The 21,934-nt window shown below is 40.6% G+C and overlaps 1 protein-coding gene across 1 annotated transcript in view; it reads left to right on the plus strand.

The window, feature by feature from the left end:
- The window catches only part of RYBP (RING1 and YY1 binding protein), a 45,304-nt gene extending 23,885 nt beyond the window's left edge, over positions 1-21,419 (plus strand). Inside the window, exons 3-5 of the mRNA XM_065687532.1 lie at positions 12,965-13,141; positions 13,258-13,356; positions 17,512-21,419. Coding sequence (XP_065543604.1) covers positions 12,965-13,141; positions 13,258-13,356; positions 17,512-17,764 — 529 coding nt within the window. The 3' untranslated portion in view covers positions 17,765-21,419. The remainder of the gene's footprint in view (positions 1-12,964; positions 13,142-13,257; positions 13,357-17,511) is intronic.
- The last annotated feature ends 515 nt before the right edge of the window (positions 21,420-21,934 follow it).

A 21,934-nucleotide genomic window follows, 5' to 3' on the forward strand; every position in this document is an offset into this window, starting at 1 on the left:
AGAGTCATTGCAGGACTACAAGTGAGGATGAATGTTTTGTACGGAAAAACCCTGTGTTGACTCTCCAGCCTTTGCTTAGAGTATCCTGCTGAATGCTTTTTGCTCTTACCTCGTATATTTGCCTCTTGGGAGGCAAGCAGTGGCAAACACCCAGACTCACTTCTGTACTTTTTCCACCAGTGAAGTGTAGTAGCTGGAAGTTTTGGGATCCATTGGCCGTTGCTATGTGGACGCTGTTGGGTCCCGCTTCATCCTGAGATTCTCCAGATGACACAGTGAATTAGGCTGACAAACCCACACGTGTTGCGGGTCAGGCAGGCTGCCAAGCGCTCAGCACTCAGCCAGCAGGGAGAAAAAGCATTAGGAATTCCAATAATCCGCACATCAGTCTCCGTGTGCTGCTTGGTCAGTGGAGACCGAGCGAGTGAGCTGTGGAGAGATTGTGGGTATTAAGTGGGATGGGTAATGAAGGGCTATGCTGGCACTGATGTGGGGCTCTTTAAATGGAAAATGACTTTAAATGATGGTGCCAGGGCAGTTGGGGTGATTTGCAGCTGGCAGAGGTTCACAGTGTAACTGGTAGCTTTCAGTAAGACCTAACCACTCCTTTAGGATGGAGCATTAGGACTGTTTTGAGGAATTAAGGAAAATAACTTCTAACTCAATTTGCTTGTTTTCCCTCCTTGGGGCTTGTAGCAGAATGATGGCAATTCAGGATATTGGTTGTATATGTTCGTGTGTGTCTGTATGTGTACAAATATGTGCCATGTGAAGAGTATGCAAAGCTGCAGACTAGTAGTCATCTGGATGATAACTGTGGTAGGACACTCAAGAAGCCAATAAAATGAACTTTAGTAGTCATCTGGATGATAAGTAGTCATCTGGATGATAACTGTGGTAGGACACTCAAGAAGCCAATAAAATGAACTTTCTTCAAAAATGATAGTTTTGTCTGGACAAGTAGTCATCACTGTTATCGGCAGATCAGGATTTGATTTGCAGAGGACTCAGAAATGTTTCTGTTGTTTTAATTAAGTATTCCTGGCTTTTTGTTATGTAGGATAGTGCTCTCTGCTAGTTTCGTTTATATAAGGGTAGGTCAGTTTCCCTATCCTACAGTGAGCTAGGCACACATGGATAACTCGCTGCACTCCAGGTAGGGAACTAAGTTTACTAAATAGGTTTCTTCTAAGGCTTTCTAGTTAGGGAAGAAAGAGCTTCCGATTGAGTATTGTAATATTGTTTCCTGGCAAATTTTGAAACCATATGGGTCAGTTCCTCACGCCCAGGAGCAATAATGCTGAAAGCAAAAGTTTCTGTGCTGTTGGGCTCTCTTGCTCCCACAGTGCTTGAACAGCAGCTATTGATAACAGCCCAGTGCTTGACTCTGGCTTGCCTGGATTGCCGTGTGTTGTGTCAGATGGAGCCGGACACCCCGAGTTGTGCATCTGTGTTCCTTTACCAGATTGTGTTCAGAGGACACAATGGGGGGAAAAAGAGCTCCTCTGAGCACATGGTGGCCTCTTGAAAAGGCATGTCTGCCTTGCCTCATCATCCTTCAGGGTGTCTCTTATTTCTTGCTGTGTTTGGAAAAGCAGAGTGATTTACTGAGCAGTTAGGTTTCCTCTTAAAGCATTGACAGAGTATTTCACACTAGATTGTGCAGGGAACAGCATTTGAAGGAGTAGGTAGGTAGATACTTCTTCCCAGTACCAGTGGGTACCAGTTCCTTGTGCTGCTGCTTTAGTAGTGTCCCCTCCACATTGCAGCAGCCCTGATGTCACTCTTAAGTTGTGTAGCTGCTGCAGGCTGGAACTTTGCTGGCAAAGCTACACTCCTGGTTGTTCAAGGACTCTTGAAATGTTGTTTCATATGAAAGGAAATCCTATCATTAATGTCCCTTGTTTTAATATAAAGGAGGTTTTGCTTGCTGAGGAAACTCCGTGTGTCTCATTTAGGTAAAGCCTGCAGTATCTGATGTAGCGGAATTAAAATTACTGCCTTGCTCAATTTGCTGCCTTATTATTTTTTTAATTACTTTTATTATTAATGGCATCCCTAGAGATTTAGAGCCTATTGAGTCTATTCAGCATCTGTTGTAGAAATGATAGTTTCTTGTTTTGCTTCTATGTGAAATTAGCCTGGTTGTTACGTGATAGAGAAGTGTACAGTGTTCCAGTGCCATGCAAGTTCAGTGAAATTTTACTCTGAAAAACCAGCCCACCCCCGCATTGCTAGGGGACTCTGCAAAAGTTCATCAGTAGAAGTTTTTTTGTGGAAAAAAAAAAAATAACCTAAGCTGTTACGCCTCTCTATGCATAAGTCAGGTGTTGAGGTTATCTGCCCCTCTCAAAGAGTAAGTTGTATGTAAGTTTAAGCATTATGCTATAGTGATTGGAAACCCTGTGATGTAGTTCTTGCTAGTGACCATCGCTTGAAGGTTTGTAGGCTGTTTCAGTCCTGTAAGTTCTGAATTTGGAACAGTATTTGACAGGGTGACAGTGATGGCAAAACAGTGACTCTTGATCTGTCTGCATCAGAGCTGACTTAAAAATTGGAGCCTAAGCATGCAAGTTTATAGAAGTTCATCTTGCTTCAAAGTTAAAGTTTACCTTCCATTTGCTAGCAAGTTACGGCTGTTGGAAATGTGTTGTCAAAACACAAATTCTGAATCAGTGATACTGGTGTGCAACTTCAAAATCTTAAAATCCCGTTCAGCTGTAGCTGTGCAACAGGTGGGGTTTTAGATTGAATTAAATTTTGGTGTTTTTTTTTTTTTTTGCAGACATTAGACCATATTAAATTTTCTCTTAAAACTAGTAATTGACAGGCTTATTTAGTGGTGGTGCTGTATATGCCGTGCCACATTATTTGGCATTAAACGTTGATACATACTCAGATTTGGAGATGCCTGTTCATGTTAACAAATGCTTTTATAAGTCATCTTGCTATAAGAGAAGAGTACAGGTTTTCTTCGTACTTATCTAATAACAGGCTTTTAAGAAGGATGCTTTTGGAAAGGTATTCTACTTTTGTTTTAGTACAAGCTTTTGGGGAGGTGATCAGTTTCAGCATTTAACTGACTCTTTCAGTAGGGAGCTCCTTTTCTCAGCATCTCTTCTTTTTATTGCTCACTTTCCAAATTTGGTGCCTCTGCTGTGATTTTTTTTTAAAGGGTGAAACTTCAGTATCCTAAAACCTGGAGACAGATGCTCACATGTCACATATACATCAGCCTTTAATCCAGCTTGCCAATTTCTGTTACTACTCAAGAATGGAAAGATACGTATTAGCAGCATCAATAAAGCACTTCTTTAACGTCAAGTCTGGTGTTCTTAGTTTTTTAGCTTTAGTTACAGCTGCTAAAAGTTTTCTTCAGATGTTTGTTATTTTAGTTTATAAGACAATAACCATGAGCAGTTGCTTTGGGGAATCTACGTGTTAAATTTCCATCAGACTCATTTATACCTTCATGCTGCCAACTGCATCTTCTTACTCAACAGGAAGTTTTGAGCCTCTTTGCTTTCCTCAGGATTATACATAGCTTAATAAACAGTCAAATAGGAAGACGTAGTTAAGTAATTGATTTTGTTTTAAATCTGTTATATTATGCATATCTTGGTTGCTGCCAGCTTTATGAGCTGTTTTGAAATTTTTGCTAGTGAGAGCAGCTTATTTTTGACAAGCAAGTAAAATGGCCTTAGTTTTATCATCATTCTGGTGGTAGTAGGCAAGTAAATTTTGTGCTGAGATCAGTGAATTTTCCATAACAATTTTGCAAGTCCTTGTAAATCATGGAACATTTGGTGTTTTGCAGTAAGGTGTGTCTGTAGATGAAAACACCAGAAGCAGCAGCACCGCACGTTTACAACCTGCTGAAGCACTGCTTTGAATTTTCAGTGATGGATTAAACTGAAGCTCTGACTGGATCAGTGAATGGGTCAATAGCATGATGAGAGCGGTTGCAGTAAGTTTATAGAAATGAAGCTTGTGCAGCACTTGCAACATGGGACTAAAATTATTTAGACCAGAAAAATTTGCACACCTAAGAAAAAATTACTTGCTAATCTCAAGGACTTTTTTTTTTTTACATTTATGGTTGCATTCCCATTTCATAAGCACTTGGTTGTGGATTTTGTATAGATTAGCACAGTTTTTCTCCTGCTGTAGAAATCTTCCCAAGAAACCCAATAAATGAGTAGGAAGCGGTGCTTTTTGCTGAATGCTTTGCTGTGGGCCTAACTCTTACTTGTGGCAAGCAGATGCTTAGGCAAAGAGCAAGGAGAGGAGCTGTAAAATTGGTTTAGCTCAGCTGGAATTTAGGGTGATGTTGCAGTTGGAAATTGATGCCATATTAATTGGTTACAAATTTTGTTTTAAACAGGGGAGATGTATTGTGCCCTTTTTTTTTTTTTTCTAAATTTCTGGTTTTTGTTTTGGTTTTTTTTTTTTGTTTTGTTTTTTGGTTTCTTTTTTTTTTTACATGGGCCATTTAAAAGCTTAATAGAAAACTATTTTTCATGTGAAATACTGGAACAAGAAAGCGTCTGTCATTCTGCTATGTACTTTTGTCTTAGATTTTGTACATGCTCATGAATCAGAAGTAGTTTTGCAATGTTTGTAAACTTAATGAACTTGTGATTATTTGGGCAGTCCTGCATCCCCATCAAACAAGACAAAATATGCTTAAAATATGGTAAATGTGGTGTTTTGCCAATTCTTCACTAATTTTAGCTTTATTTAGACATTATATACACACCCACAAGCTCCTGCAGTGCCTGCTGATGGTTCGCTGTGCAGGTCAGCATCACACAGCAAGCACAGACAGGCACCATGATCTCCTGCAGCTCCAGGGATGGAGCAGAGATTGTCAGGGAGCAGTTGCCATCATTGGAGCAGGCCTCTTCCAGTGATTCAGACTAGGCAGAGAAAGCAGCTACAGGGTGAGCATCTGCTGGGCACCCGTGGAGCTTTCGTTGGCACTCGTTAGCTGCTGCAGATGAGATATGAAATTATCTCCTGTTGCAGCTTAGGTAGGTGCTACAGATGAGAAGAGGAGCAAGACTGCCAGTACTGTGAGAGCTTCCAGGCAGGCTCTTACTCTAAAAGGAGAAACAGAGCAGTATGTCTTCCAAAACTCCAGCATGACTTTTGTTTTGCTTTGTGCAGACATAGTAAGTTAGATTTTATGGTATTAGTGGTTAAGTAAACATCAAGCTTTCTTCCAATAACTGATATCAGCTTTGTTATTTGCCATCACTGCTATTTTCCATCCACACTCTCTTATCAGAGGTGGCCTTGTGCTTAACTCTTCTTTTTCCCATCTTGTGATTTCAAATTAAATAGCTGCAAAAGGGAAGGGTTGTTGCTCTTGAGAACAGCTCTTGCTGTTTTGCATGAGTCCTTGTAGCTATGGCTCTTCCTTCTCCAGAGTGTGCGGGAACTTTTGTTTGCTGCATAGTCTTACACTACTTGGTATCATGAGCCCACCACAGAGGTGTATCAGAGTAAACCTGTGGTCCAAAATATGCATCATACAATGTTAGACTTACATTTTTGAATTATTTTCATAGGGCTGTGTTGTAGGGAAGGATGAAGACCTAGGGCAGTATGGTAAGCAGAGCCCGTGAGACTAGATGGAAAATGCCCAGGTTTGCAGTCAATCAGTGGTACTTCATAACTAGAAAGCCCAGACTGATTTATCAACTTCCCTTTAAACAACAAGATAAACCATCCCCAACCCCCCAGAACAAAATAAACCAAAGTTTTGTGCAGGCTCTGTATACTTGCAGAACTGCAATCAGTGGTGCTTCTCCACTGAGAATTTTCCAACAGATTCCCAACTAGCCTTGTTCTCTGGAAGATGTTTCATACTTAATTTGATAGGAGGTGAATGGTCCCGATTTGCTTTCACGTTTGGATTTGTGGTAGCATCTGCAAATGGTATTTGCAGATTCCAGTTCTGTACTATATTGGAATGGGTGTTTTGAGGAATTATGTGACTACTCAGCTTCAGGATGGCAAAATTCTGGTCAAGCTGCTTCCAGAAACATCCTATGGCCCTAACTTTAGACTGTTTGTAATGGGATTTTATGAAACAATGTATATTAAAAAAGAACTGTGGAAGTACTGAAATATCTATTATACTGTGCTATTGAGCAGTTGTACTGAAATAGTTTCATAGATCAATTCTAGGACTCTCTTAGTACTGGCTTTGTGATTTTAGTGTATTTTCACTAAGGAAGAAAACCAACCCGAAAAACAGAAACATGAGCTGCAAAATCTGTGCAGTGTCAGCTCTGGGAATAAAACTGATTTATAGGCTTTGATTTGTAAGTATGCCCAAATAATTAAAAATAAGCAATGCTAAAGCTCCTGTCACGAGTAAGAATAGAGTATTCTTTCTACAGGCACCATTCAAAGAGCTTTAGCTACCCTGTAGGGACACAGAGTCAGTGACTAGCCACTTTCCAGCAAAATGTGTGGTGTATATGGAGGCGACAGCTTGCATTTCATTTAACCAAATTAAGAATGGGAAAGTTATTCACCCTAAAAGCAGGGAGCTGGCAGCTTTGTGAGACCACTAAATATTAAGTACTGCAGATAATTCTGAACTCTTTAAAGTTTGAAACCTAAGTACTGTGGAGGGTGTTCAAACTGAGCCATGACCTGAAGTCTTAAAAACTTCTAGTGGACAAACATAAAGTTGAAAATAACTCTTCTTCTGAAATCTGAACAGCTCAAGGTTTGTTGTTGTGGCCAGCAATAGTTATCACAAAGCTGAGGCTTCTTTATCTCTGCTTTGCTTATTCTTGGCTCTTTCGATGAGGTAGGAGACAGCGGCTGGATGGTCAAGGAGGATGTTGAACAGTTTGTTGGAGGCTTTCTGGAGGTGGCCATACATTCTTAAATGTACTTAGTTTATTTTGTGGTGGGTGATTGTTTTGTTTGTGTGAAGCTTTTACTTTCACCTTTTCTTCCAAAGTGTTCAGACTTAACACCCAAGAGCCTTTAAAACACATTGCTGTGCCAGCCCAGAAGTAGATGTTCCTTAGATTAACTTCTGTATTTTTAAACATCTGTATTTTGAATTAAAAACACAGCATTAGCACATTCAAAGAAAATTCTTTCAACAAGATATTGCTCAGTCACATCTTTCTTGCTGTTTGTATCTTTCTAGTTGTCTTTTACTGTTTTAGCATTGCTTTGTGGTCTTCTATTGTGCAGAGAACTTCTTGGATAAATGCAAACAGCTTCCATACTGCTCTGCAGTTGTACACCAAGGACATTTTGTTCATTCATTCTTGTTGCTAAAAAGGACCATGTGGCCATCACAAATGATCTGGAAAATATGCATGCAAGAATGAGTGCTCACCTGGTCATGGTTGGGGTTTAATTACTCTAAAGCTTTAGTTCTTCTAAATGTAAAATTCTTTTAAGGAGATGTTAATATTCATGGGTTAGTTTCTAACCTTGCTTTACAATAACACTCAGAAGTATGCTGATTGTATTACTGATCTGGCACTATTTCATAAACATGCATGCAAATGCCTTTAGTCTTGTTTTCTTGCTCTTCTTTGAGCAAAGATACATTGCTGTGTGACTGGGATTATTAAAATAATCATGCACTTCACACCGCACGGTGTATAAAGCACTTCTCAAAGAAATGGCGAGCCATGCAGAGGTCTGCTGGTATCGCCTCCTGCATCAAAGCCAGAACAGTGTGAAATTATCCAAATCCTCAGTACTTTTACGTTACACGAGGCTTTTGACTCTGAAATCCCACTCGATGCCATTTTCGTTCTTCTGATAACATAGTTGTAAGGAAGCAGCAGCATTTGTAATTAGATCCACATTTCTGGGGATTGCTGGAGTTCCTCAGGGTCTCCGTGTGTTGCTGTGGGTATAAAACCAGCCGCTGTCTCTGCTTCACTGTGTCTACAGGAGGTGTGTGGTTTGTCTTTTCTCAAGGCAGCAGGACCAGGGGAATCCCAAACATATACAGAAATTAGGGTCACATAAAAATATGGTGCAATTTATCCTCCTATATCCCTGTTGAAATCCAGGTCTGAGTTACTACCGTGTGTTGGTTGTGCGGTGATTTGTGCTGCTCTGCTCCTAAGCCCACTTGCAGGGGTTACAAGTGGAGGAGCAGAATTCCTGGGCAGCAGCGCTCTGGAATTGGTCCCAAAAGGGGCTTTAAAGAAAGCTTTGAGATAGAGAGAAAAAAATGCAAGTAGTAAAACACTGTGAGATGCTTGCCAGAACCTTAAAACTACAGTTGTGTTTTTGTTGTTGTTGTTGCTTTTTTGGGTTTTGGTTTTTAATTATTTATTATTTTTTTCATTTGAAGAGCACAGTAACGTGGGCAGTGAGCCCTTTGGGAAAAGGCTTCCATTTGTTTCACTTCCTATGAGCCAAACGTCGCAGTGTTGCTTCATATGACAATCTGAGGGTATAGTATTCGCAGGCACTGTATTTCTGTGCAGGTCCATTACTGAAGGATGGTAAAGAATATTTGTGCGCATCATTTACAATAGTTGATGATAAATACCAATGTGCCAAAGCTATGCACAGAATAGACAAATGTATTTCAGCTCTTTGTGCCTTAGTATGTCCTAAGCAAAGATTGTGAATGGTTGTGCAAATATCTGCTTCTGTGATGTAAATGATGTTTAACTAGTGTGAAACAGTTTCTCTGGCTGAAGGTAACTTTGAAAGCACAGTTTAAATCTGTTTAATTGCTCTTAGTTTTAAAGAGCTTGAAAAAAAGAAGATAATGTTCAGGTATTTGTCACATCAGTGTTGGGTCATAATGGTTGAGTCTTTACCCAGACTGTTGCTTAAATAAGGGGAAATTGTCCAAGCAAAACACAACTTTATCTTAACCTTCCTTCAGGTAGAAGGAGCATTACTTATCTCAGATACTTGCTAAAGCATTTGGGGGCTGCTTAGGAATACAAGAACCAAGTGTAATACTAAGTATTGCAACTCTTCAGGTATTTTTTTTTTTTTTTTGGAAGTTGAGACTTGTTAGCTGAAGTTTTTGTGTAATGTTGATACTTTTAAACCTTCTCCTAAATGACAGTGTACTTCTTCAGTGCAAATGCTGGTTAGAAAGTTTGGAAGAGGCTGAGTTGGGATTTGATTTTTCTCACTTAGATGTATTCTTTGTTTGTATGAACCATTTAATGTCACGGAAAGCAAGCTGATGAGCCGATCTGGAGATAAAACATGGCTAATACTTGTTTCGGCAGCTGTTTATTCTTACAATAAAAATATAGAAATGCTTTTAACTTTCTGTTCATTTTTTTACTCCAAATTCTGCAGTAGAAGCCAGAGCATGTTGAATTGCAGCCCAACTGAGAATGAGGCTTGTTTCTCTCCACTGATATTCCTTTCTTCTTCCGTGTTCAGATTCTGCAGGGGAAAATGACTAGTATCCTCTGAAAAGTATCGGTGATTTTACTTTTTTCTTTATTGCTAAAAGGCAATACAGGCTACTTGCTGCCACAGCTGGAGCAGAGCTCACAACACACAGGAGGAGGGTGGCTGCTTTGACAAACAGAGAGACTAGGATATGGTACAGATTGCTGTAGAGGCAGGAATGGTGTCTGGAAGAATGATCTGCAAGAGCACATAGTGATAGGAAAAAGTGGGGAATGGCTGTAAACTGAGAGAGGAGAGATTTAGGTTAGATGTTAGGGAGCTCTTCCCTGTGAGCATGGTGAGGCGCTGCCGCAGGCTGCCCAGAGAAGCTGTGGCTGCCCCATCCCTGGCAGTGTTCAAGGCCAGGCTGGACTTGGCTTGGAGCAACCTGGTCTAATGGAGGGTGTCTCTGCCCGTGGCAGGGGGTTGGAGCTGGATGATCTGTAAGGTCCCTTCCAACCCAGACCATCCTGTAATTCTGTGGTCTTTGCTAGGGGTGTTGGGTTAGATCAGTGTTTGCCCTTGAAGTGGGTTTTTTTTTGGTAGGCACGGAAACTGGGAGCAAGTTTTGGATATTGCAGCTACTTTACTTGATTATGGTTACCATGGTTATAGTTTGCTTTGCTTAAAAATGTGGTGCTCTACTTGCTTTGCTTGGCTTTTTTGTAAAGGGTTTGTAACCTGTGTATTCTGGCTGTAGTGGCAGCATGAAGGATTATTTGAAGGATTTTATTGCTCCTATTATTATTACTATTAGTATGCCAGTTGCTTAACCTACCTGTTTTTTAACCTTCCTAGCCTTGCTGCTAGTGTGTGAAATGGCCAAATTAGGAATTGGAAAGTGAATGGGTTATTTGCATTATTTAAAATAAATAAATAAACCGGTTCTAGTAGATGTTGAAACATGCTTGGTGTTGACAGGAGTCTCAGCACCTTTCTGCTTCCTTCCTTGGTGTGGCAGGAGAAACCCCAGCTGCAGGCCTGGTGCCCCTTCCTGCAGGTCCCTTGTCTGCACATGCTGTTGCCAGTTCCTTTCAGTTTGGGGTTTGCCCTTACCAGGGAGCCATCCTGGCATGTAAGCAGGAGTATGCAAATAATGGGGTTTGGAGAAGTTGTGCTAGTTATGTCAGTGGCTGGCTAGAATGTGATAAAACTTAATAAATGTACTGTGCTGTCACAGATAAGGAGCGGAAGAGCATGGGGCAAAGTGTCTCTGCAGGAGCACTTCAGGGCTGGTCTTTTTTGGATTCCAGCCTTCTCTGGGGAAATGCTGTGTGATTTATTTATGTATTTTTTTATTGTTCATTTTAGTTGAAGTTTCCATTTTAAAATTTGTATCTTCACTCAAGCAGTGCAGCACTCGCGCAACAGCAGCGGCGGCTCTGTCACTGCAGAGATTGGATGTAAGCCTTAGGAATAACATCACAAGCAGGCACATCAGTTGTGCAAAGCAGAAAAACTTTGCAGGTGCTGTCACATTCTTGAAGTGGGATTTCCCATGAATGGCTGGGGTTTCTGGCTTAGCTGGCTATGTAAACAGCAAATAACTGTAAGTCTGAGCAGAAGTGGCAGCTTCAAGCAGTGAGGTTAATCATGTATAATCACGCAGGGAGATGGTATCTGCCCTCTCTTTGAAGATTTCTTGATACTTTATCTCTGCTTTTTCCTTCTTTTTTTTGAGTAGGTGGTTAGCAGGTTGCTTGACACAAGCTAGTGTTGTCAGCTTTTGGTGTGGTTGCATCAATCTGAAAGTCTTTTCCGTGTAACCAAAACACTTCTTCTGACGTGTTTATTCTCAGTCTTACAGACAGAAATTGCTATATATGGGACTTCAAATGCAAGGATGCTAAATATCTTCTTTGTTCTGTGGAACAGGTAACTGCTTGATACGATCTGCAAAATGTTTCAGCATCATAGTTACTTAAGGCTGAAGATCAGATAATCTTTGCTCAGAAATGAATGCAGCTTGTAGCATAAAATGAGTTATAGTTTCTGTGTCGGGTGAAAGATCCAAGTGCCAGTGGTATTGAGACAGGTCACAGGCCTGATTACAGCCTGTTGCATAGTTTATAATAAGCTGTGGTTCTGAAATGAAATTAAATATTTGGGTATATCTGGCTTCAGTAAGAACATCTTGGTACCATTATACAGAAAACCAGTATCAACAGGTTTATTAGATACTTGGATTTTCCTGTGACAGGGAGTAGAACTTCTCTGGGTGTTCCATTGTCTGTATCATCTCTGAATGCAGATATGAGCAATTAATATTTTGTACTTTTTTTCTTTATCACGTGAGTTCACTAAGTAGCTTATTAAAGTCTCTCTAGATGTTTCTAGTAAAAACTGGATGCAGGTACAGAGCTCTGCAGCAGAAACCCTTGGGTTTCTGTGTGGCAGTTGTGACTTAATGATACTTGTATACAGTTTTCCTTGGCAATATGTTGTAGGCTGATGTGAAATACTTGAATCGTATTTATGACCAAGATAATGGCTATGGATGTGCTTAAACAACTATTGCAATTAGTATTCAGCTCATAATGGACGACTAATGGAGTCAGTAAGCTGGTTTTCTTCCCCCCTGCAAGCTGTGTGGACGTAGAGAGCATAGATCTTTCTGGCACGTTAAAGAGGTTGGATCGATCATGAGTAGTCGGAGTGTTCGAAGTATAAACAGCTTTGTGATATGTCAGGCCAGGAGGGAGAGGTCTTAAGCTTTTACACTGAGAGGATGTTAGAGTTTGGATGAGACATGCAGGAGGGACGAAGGTACCAATTTCCACAAGACATGTGAGGACCAATAACCAAGCCATTGGTTACTTGCAAGGCTACTTTTTTGTGTAAATCATAATTTGAAATGGAAATAGTCTTTGTAAAACAGTTTGCCTGTGTATTTTGTCTGAACACCATTGGGGACTGCAGACAATAGTGTAAAGATGGTGTGTCGGAGCCTGGCACGGCTGTTGCCCCATGGAACCGTGAATACCCACTTGTCTTCTGTCCTCCTGTCAGGGAGCTTCGGTCATGGTCCTTGGGACAGAGTCCTCTCAGTTACCTTCTCTTGCTCTTTGTTATTTGTGCAAGTGTTGCTGCTTTGGGGAACCAGAGGCTCATTTGAAAAATTAAATTGAATATATGAAGGAGACTGATGTTTATTGGGAAACTTACTTTTATCACTCTGTTCTCCTCTTGAAGTGTACCCACAGAACGCAGCTGGCAAACTTCTTGAAAGCTACTTTTTCAATGTTGTCCCCCCACAGTTGACTGTGATTTCATGACATGGATGGAAGAAAGGGAGCATTACACTTAAGAATGTTTAATGAGGCTAAAAACTGATGTGAAACTGATGTTGGAGTGTTTCTTAATTTTAAAATTTGTATCGTGTTTGGTAGCAGCAGTAGTATTTCACATTAAACAAGAGCATCCATTTGGTTCTTTAAGTCGAGTATTGCTGAAATAAATCTTCATACTGCTCTTGGTGAAGTAATTTTTATTGTGTAAAACTGACTATAGATCTCTCTTTTTATTGTCGTTATAGAAAACCTAGAATAAACTCTCAGTTGGTGGCACAACAAGTTGCCCAGCAATATGCAACTCCACCACCACCTAAGAAGGAGAAGAAGGAGAAAGTGGAAAAACAAGACAAAGAAAAACCTGACAAAGAGAAGGAAATTAGTCCAAGTGTTACAAAGAAGAACGCTAACAAGAAGACTAAGTAAGTTTGAAGGGTAGTCACCTATTAAACATGGTGTGGTTTCAGTAGCATTGTGCATTGATTAATCATGTAGTACAACTAACATCATACTCTCCGTCTTCCTTCCAATTCTATAGACCAAAGTCAGACATTGTGAAAGATCCTCCTAGCGAAGCAAACAGCATACAGTCTGGGAATACTACAACAAAGACCAGCGACTCAAATCACACTTCAAGGTAACTTTATACTATAGTTAAGCTCTTGGTATCTGACAGCTGTGTTAAATAGCAAACACTGTGGTTTTGTTTGGTTTTTTTTGATGGGCAGAGTACCATCTAACCCACAGGGTATTGCTTTAGTATGGCAAGACCATCAGTGGCTATGAGCCTTCTCAGTGTGCAAGCACTCAGACACTCTGCTGCTGAGGACAGATTCAGGCATTGGTAATATTTTACTCTGTTGTCCACTCAGTTTTCATTTCTATAGTAATCCTATTGTCAATTGGGCGGTAATGCTTTTGGTGTAAAAGACAGTGAGTAGAAAAACATTAACCATCATTTGTAGTGGTCTGTAACAAATTCTTATCATCACTTGATAGCAGTAACAAAGGTCACTTTTTTAATTTCTTTATCTGTAATTCAGTCACTGTAATTGTTAATTTTCCAAGTATATTGGGTTAAAAACTTGCATGAACAGCTTTGCTAGAATCTTGGTACCAACGAAAAGCATGAATGGTTGGTTTTGTATTTATCTAGGTTTCAAATGAGTAGTTGTCTGTTGAGAAAGGTTTCTTCCTAGTCTTTCCTGTACCAATACTCCATGCTTGTTTTCTTTAAGTGGTGCCTTGTGCTTTATTTCTTAAAATCAAAAATTCAGCATCAAAGAGCAGTTTTTATATTATTGAACTTGGAGAGCTATAAGAGGCAGAATTCAACAGGGCACTTTGCCTATGTGGGCTGTAGAAGAATTGCATCTCTTTTTAAAACATGCTGTAATAAGTATTTTACAGTGAAGCCACATGAACTGAAGCAGTATTAGCTGCAAACAGTTGTAAAGCACATGGGAAATATGGTCCATGCTGCTGTTAGCATTAAGGTTGGCAAGACATGACTGCAGAAAACTGTTGTCTTGGAAACTTTTAAATAATAGCATGAAAACCTTTAATAAGAGTGAATGTCCTTTACACAGTAACTGACTTGAATGTAGTGAGGGCAGTGTGAGATTTGCTCTGCTAGAAGACTGAGCTGTTTGCAGGGACTGCTGTTAACTCTTCCTCTGCCCCTCGGGATCGAAGTGTCCATTCCTCATTTGATTAGAGAAATATGGCTTTATTGCAGTGATTTATTTTTCCCTGTTCTTTTTGTAATGGTACTTATTTTCAGACTTAAGATGTAGGAGACTTGATGCACTTGACTGGTGACATAATATTAAATTGATAGATTGCAACAAATAATTGTTTTTACTCCTTGAAGGAGTCGTTCTGTCTACTGCAGAGTCTTTTAGTCCATGCTTTGTAGCAAGCTTCTGTCATTCCTAATTAATCCTTAATAATATCAGGTCTAGCTGGATGTTTTTAAGGGATACATCATCTCCTGTTCTTAAACAGTCTTTTTAAGTGTTCAGTTTAGTGGAACCTTTCTTGCAGTTCACTGCCCTCAGAAGTGCTGCCTTTTAAAGGATCTGGGTTTTATACAACTTATATGTTCAGATTTTTTTCATGCTCAGATTTCTTAACTGTTTTTGTAAATTGGCTTTCAAGGATCCCTGGGTTTTTAAGAAATCCTTTTTGAACTTTTTGGATTGTTTCTGACAAAATATCTTGGTCTGTTCCATGACTTCCTGTGCACTTTCACATTCATGATTTTGAAACACCTTTCTTATTTGGCCATAAACCCTTTTAGCTATAAACATAAAACATCAGGGTGTTTAATATTGCAGAATAACGTGAATGGGCCCATCCCTTTGCCTTCTATAGGAAACAAAAATTGTATGCATGTGCTGAAGAGACTGTAGGTTTCCATCTGTGATTCATCAGCTCTTTGCACAGAGGAGATCTCTAAAACTGGCTGCAGCAATGGTTGGAGAGCTCAGTTCTAAAACTGGTGTTGAGAGTGTGTTCGTGAGCAGGACTGTAGAGATACACCCTGCACCTCAGCCCTGCTTCCACCTAGTCCTTTCATGTTACTTTGTCTTGGCCTTTAAAGATGCATGGGCAGTTTCATTCAGGTGCTTGTTGCATGGCTTATCTCAAATGCTGCTGGTAGCAGGAGCTTTTCTGGGCAGAATGCAGCTTAGGCCATATGAACTCCTTTTATTCTTCCTTTTTTTTGTCCCCTGAATACCACTATCAGCATTGGCTTTTGACAAGCAGTAGCGGGAGTTCATGTGCCTGTTCAACCCTGTAGAAAGGTGGAGGAAGAAAGGTCTGTTCCGGTATCTGGGCCAGCATTTTTTTGACTGTTTCTGAGTACAAGAGAAAACAAATGACCCAGGCAAATTACAGGAAGAACTGGGTTTCCTAGAGGAACTTGGGGCTTAGGGAGGAAAATACGTATGCGTACTACGCTTCCGGGAACGCTTGCTGCTGTGTTTGCTACTGATGCTTTGGGGGCAGCCTGTGTCTGCAGAGACACTATCTGAAAGCTGACGGAAACCCCAAAGCACACTGATCTATCTGGCCTTTCTTGTTACCCACAAACAAGGTGACATCATTTCATCTAGCCTGTGGTTATGTGTTGAGTTTGCCAGCGCCTGCAAGTGCGTATGCCCAGTGCATACATGTGGGGGTGTGTGTGTCTCCCTGCTGTGGGAATTCACTAAGCTCAGTTGTGGGTTTGAAAAGGCTGGCCACTGAACCTAAGGGGCTGTTTCAAGTAGGAGGTTTTACTGACAGTTACCCCAGTGCAGTGATTATTTGAATTGTATTTTCTATCTATTTGAAAGGCTTTTCCTGTAGTACTTGTTAAAAATTGAACCAGTCTCCTAAGCTAGGTATGCAAATACTGTTTGTGGTGCAGTAACGTCATTTTTGGTAAGGAAGTTTGCAGAAATGCAATTGTTCTATTTTTGAAGCCGTACATCCAGTCTTGATACTTTATTCTGTCTAGTTCTAGAATACCACTTGGATAATGACTACTTAAGGACTTTCCGCTTGTTAACTTACCCCTGCAGACTGTTGAGTGTGCACGGCGAATACCAAGTTTGCCAAATTTCCTCTTTTTTTGCTTTGACTGCACTAGCCTAATGTGCTGCAGACAAGGAGGAGGAAAGGCAGATTGGTTTAAAAGCTGGAGCTTGATCCCAAAGTAAACTAGCCTTCCCTCCATCCCTTGGAATAAGGCAGTTCTCGGCAAGCTACTTTTCAGTGATGTATAAAGACTCTCCATTTTAATTTCCCTTTTGGGAATATTCCACTGCTTCAGCCTGACCTTTAATTAGGAGCAAAAGCTGTAAATTGCAGCAGTTGCTGCAGCTGACTTGGAATTCTCTGGTAGCTGGAGGAGTGTCCAAGATTTGTTGTATTAAAGCTTTGGACCAGCCTCTGAAATGTGCGTGAATGTCAGCTTCCTAGAGTCTAGGCCCTTATTAGATGCATTACTAATTGAATGATAGCACAGCATGCAAATTACTGAGATAATCTTGAGTAATAAATACCAGTATCGTGTGTTCTGATGGCTTTGATCCCCCCATCCTTTCCCCTAACCAAAAACCCTAGCTGCAAGAAACACTGTTGCACGTTCTGGATTTTATTTACAATAGCCTCAGTTCCAGAGGGAACATTTAGAGCAATTTTATACGTGGGCTGATTGGGCATCTGATTTGTATAAGCTCAAAGCAGTTGAAAGAGAAGCCAAGTTGTCCCAGTGCCTGTGTTGTTTGCAGCTGCAGAGTTCCAATATGGGAATGAAAGAATTGTGGTCAAATCCTTTCATGTGGTTTTGTATTGCAGAGTCACAGCCTTGTCTCATAACATCAGGGCACATGATGAGATGGTGAATTTAGATAAGAGAACGCTTTCATCTGCCCCTTGGGGAGATCCTTTGGTCTGTCTGGCTCCTGTCCGCTTGGCTCTGCTGTAGTGTCCTCCTTTCTGGCAGAGTTGGATTAGGAATAAGTCCACAGGAGACACACTTTGCAAGACAGGTCTTTCCTCTGGGGCTGAGCATGCTGCTGCAGCTCTCATGGCCCAGGCTAGCACAGGGAAGCAGGTCAAACCTTCATCTTCTGCTGTGCAGCATTCACTGCTGCCTGGGCTCTCCCAGTTACTGCCATCTGTGCAGGCAAGCGTAGGGAAAGTCACATGGAGTTTGTTGTCAAATCCTTTTCCTAATAAACTTTTCCCTTCTTGCTTATTTTTATCCGGTTTATAAATGTTTTCTCATTTCTTTTAGACCCAGACTGAAAAATGTGGACAGGAGTACCGCACAGCAGCTGGCAGTCACAGTGGGAAATGTCACAGTAATTATCACAGACTTTAAAGAAAAGACTCGCTCTTCTTCCACGTCGTCTTCTACAGTGACCTCGAGTGCAGGATCAGAACAACAGAATCAGAGCAGCTCGGGCTCTGAGAGCACAGACAAGGGCTCGTCCCGTTCCTCCACGCCAAAGGGGGACATGTCGGCAGTCAATGACGAATCTTTCTGAAAATTGCACATGCAGTTGTGGAAACTATGAATTCAGGGTATGAAATTCAAACACTCCACCTGCCCATGCTGTTCAGATCCTGGAGAGCTTCTTCTGTGCTTGAACACACACACTTGGACATCGATCTCTTACTGATGCAACCAGGATAACTTCTGCTTGCCGTGGGCATCTGGCCACCAAGGAATTTCTCACCCTGACGATTACTCTTGACACTTTTATGTATTCCATTGTTTTATATGATTTTCCTAACAATCATTTATAATTGGATGTGCTCCTGAATCTACTTTTTTATAATATCTGCTGTGCACAATTTTCCATGAACATTACAACTTTTTGTTTTGGGGTAGGGAGCGGGTGGGGAGGGAAGGGGGCTTTATTTATTGCATTCACAAACTCCATCCTCTTCAACATATCCTTTTTAAGTTCAGTTCTTCCAGTTATACTGTGTACTATCAGTTTTGATATAAATTATATATAAATATATATATAAATAAATATATATAAAGGGTTATTTGAAACCAATACATGGAAACGCTGGTGCTTGAAACACTGTGAAGTGAAAAAAAATCATTTTTGAGCAGTTCAAGATCTGGGACAGTCCCCTTCTGTGAAAGTACTGAAACTGAAATGGAACTGATCTTAGGTGAAAAGCGTTCCTGAAGGTTTGAACCTGGATGGGACCTGTTCTCTCTTTCTCTGTTCCTTCCCCGTTTCTTCCCTGAGCAATGGCTAAAATGTACTGGACACATGGTTTTAATTTTTATACCTTGGGATCTGAAATGAGAAACGATTACTCCAGGTAGCTTGTATTTCCTTGAGGGTAATTCAGATTGGTGATGTGCAAGATCATGTCTGGCTGGAGCGTAAGCATTTGCAACTGGACTGGTGTTGGCATGGCACAGAGTCATTGTTTTAGTAATGTAAGTATCACTCTTGTGCATAGCCAATCCCACAGATGTTTGGTGTTCTTAGGTTTAATGAATTTAGTCCATCTGCATCAGTGACCAAGATAACTTTAGAACTGGAGCAGTTTGCTTTGGGTTAGAAGGCAGCAGGGAGCTGTAGGGCTGGGAGTGATTGCAGATTGAGGGAGCAAGCTGGTGCTCATTCCAGCCTGCGGCATGTGGGTCAGTCCTCATCTGTCCCATCTGTGCTGTTGGGGTGGCTCTTCTCCTTGAAATCCGTCTCTATTCCAAGAGTGGTTTCTGAACAGAATCTCCTCCAGTGACGATGCTGGGCTTGTCAGCGTTTGGACGCTTCTCAGTCTCCTGTGATGGGAGCAAAAGTAGGGAAAAACTTGCCTGCTGGCAAGTGAGTGACGCGTGTGGCTCGTGCTCATTACCAGCATCTCCTTCATTCTTGCTCTAAAGCTATTCAGACTGTAATTTCTTTTCTTGGCCTGTTAATGTTGCTTTACAGTTTACCTTCCATGCATTATCCTGCTAAAACACTAGGCTGAAGAGGTGAAACAAAACAACAAATCCCAAACCTTTTTGGCTTTTCATCTTTATTTAGTGGCCCCAGGGTGCTTTGCAGTAATTTCAGGTGCAGAGGCTATGGCTTCAGTTGACATCAAATGCATAACTTTTGGGCATGATGAAAGAGGGCCACATTTTGACAACTTTGTGCCAGCTTGTTATATTGTGAATTATTTGCTTAGCAAGAGTAATTTCTCTTTGTGGAGGCAACTGATTTAAGATTTCTTTTAAAATCTGTGTGGTTTTGAGTAGCAGACATGGGTTCCTTTCACACTGGTGACAGAAATGTGTGAGTAGGGATCTGTTACAACCCCAGCTCCAAGGTATGTGCAGTGGCAGTGCCTTTGCAGCAGTGGTTTTACTCTGAACACTTTAACATGGGCACCCCGACTTAATTTTGCTTATATTCACAGTATAGGCTGTCTTTACCTTTTTAAGCATTTTTAAAGTATTAAAAGAACCAAAGGAAACCAGATGCTTCCTATGAGCATCAAGACAATTTATTATACATAGTTTTAAACACTATGACTTTCTCAATCCACAATTTAACATTAGTGGGATATTGCAAAGACATTCCTTTTCCAGTTTTTACTATTCCTTTAAGGGTCTCAGGGAGGGTAAACTGGTCAGCCATATTTATTTATTTTACTGAAATGTATTGGAATAATTTTTTAAGAGAGATTTTTTGAAGATGCCCCCGAACTTGTATATTTTGCACTGCTTTATAAATGATCCATTATCAATTAGGCTTGCATGCATCTCCGCCGTGATCCAGTGAAGAGTGTGAGCCAGTGGTGAGTCCCTCTGGCTTCAGGTGGGGCTAATTCTGGTGCTTCAAGTCAAACCATGAGCTCGCCTTCTTCACTGAATCTGGGATTCTGTGCAAAAACAAAATAAAGCGTTGTGTGTGCCAGGAAATGGCTTCGTTTTCAAGTGAAAATGGACCTGTAGATCAGTTGACAAAGCTTTAACGCCGTAACCAGCTACTCATGGCTATTGGTAAAATCGGTAACATCTGTCTCTTTGGGTGTGCCTCCTTGATAAAGTAGCTTATTATAAATAAGTGGGAAAATTCCTTTGGAAAAAGTGACCTGTAATTCTGCATTAAGTAGAAATTGCTAGCTAAGCATTGAACCTCCCCAGCCTCATCTGTAGCTGTTGTGTTGTGGATTTGACGGATAGTGTTTGCTTTTACGCTTAATTTCTGAAGTTAGCATCCTGACAGCACATGTCCATGGGTGGGATTCCCTCTGGGTCATCCCACTGTTGGTGGGGAACGTGTTTAAGAACCAAACCAACCAAAACACTAGGATAGGGGAAGGACCAGATTCGTGGTGTTCAGTGGCACAGAAAGCAGGTAAGTAAAGCACAGTGTTACGTTTGCAAAGTTCCAACTCTTACACAGACACACACACACACACACAGACACCAACACAGCTTGCCTGACTTGCTCAGTTTGATGTAGTTCTGCAAAGGGAAAATGACAGCGTTTTACACCACCAGGCTATTTATTTTAATTGGAACACTTTGCTTGTTTCAAATTGGACAGATCAAAACAATTGGCAGCAGCTTCCGTGAGTTTATTTCCACTGAGATGTTTTCACCTGCCTTACCAAGATCATTCTCAGTCTACTTTTTTAAGCTCTACCGTAAACTTAAATTATTGAAAATTTATTAATTGCTGACTATATGATAACCTTTGCTTGTATGTAACCGAATGGTTTTAAGAGCCAACATTTAGAGTATGACAATGGAGCTGAACAGTTTTTAATGCGCAAGCAGTTCTGTTCTTGTGTATGACTTGTAACCTTAATTTACTGTGTAAAGATGGTTACATTATTTCCTTAGCTTTGTTTGTTGGAGACAAATATAGAATGCTTGTTTAAGTATGTCAAAACATAATCTTATCTTGTGGATTTTTATGTTAATGTATTATACGAGCTATATTTTTCATTTGCCCAGAAAGACAGCTTGTATAACGCTCTTGAAAGTTTTTCCGCTCTGTAAAGTCTTTAGAGCTGACAGTCCTGTTAGGTTTGTTTTAATCTTCATGCTAAAGTGTCAATGGTGGTTTTGTGAACTGGTCAGAAATTCACAGGTCTTAAATGTTTTTGGGAAATTTATATTGGACACTGCTCTTTGTCTAGCAAATAAAAGATGTTAATATATTCCTGTTACTGGCATGTGCACGACTGTTATTAGAAGCCACTTTATCATTTTCCTGCTTTAAATAGAAATGTCTATTTATGAATTCTGCTTGTAGTTTTTTCACAAATAAAATAGTAAAATTTAATTAAATCTGAAAGCTCTCTTTTTTGGGAGATGCCAGGATCCAGGAAAAGCAGAGTCCCATTCTTGGAGCTGTCTGTACATCTTGTTCATGAGCCCCCACTCGAGCACCCCACTTCTGCAGACAGGGCTGTGCATGTAGGAAACTTCAGTCCAGTGAGTAAATCCCTGTTGTTCCTTGGGACTAACACTGAATGGAAACTTTGTGGCGCATGTGTCTGCAGAATTTGGGTTCTGGTGCTTTGAAATAAGCATTTCCCCCTTTTCTGTAGCTGCAGAAAAGAGGAGGCTTAGTGCAGAGGATTTTAGTGAGAGCCCTTGGGAGTTCCTTCAGCTTGTGCTAACAAACTCCCATGGGTAAAATTAATAACGTTTAATTGAGAGCCTAATTTTATAGCATAAA

The sequence above is a fragment of the Lathamus discolor genome, chromosome 7, assembly GCF_037157495.1.
Source record: "Lathamus discolor isolate bLatDis1 chromosome 7, bLatDis1.hap1, whole genome shotgun sequence".
NCBI classification, from domain to species: domain Eukaryota; kingdom Metazoa; phylum Chordata; class Aves; order Psittaciformes; family Psittacidae; genus Lathamus; species Lathamus discolor.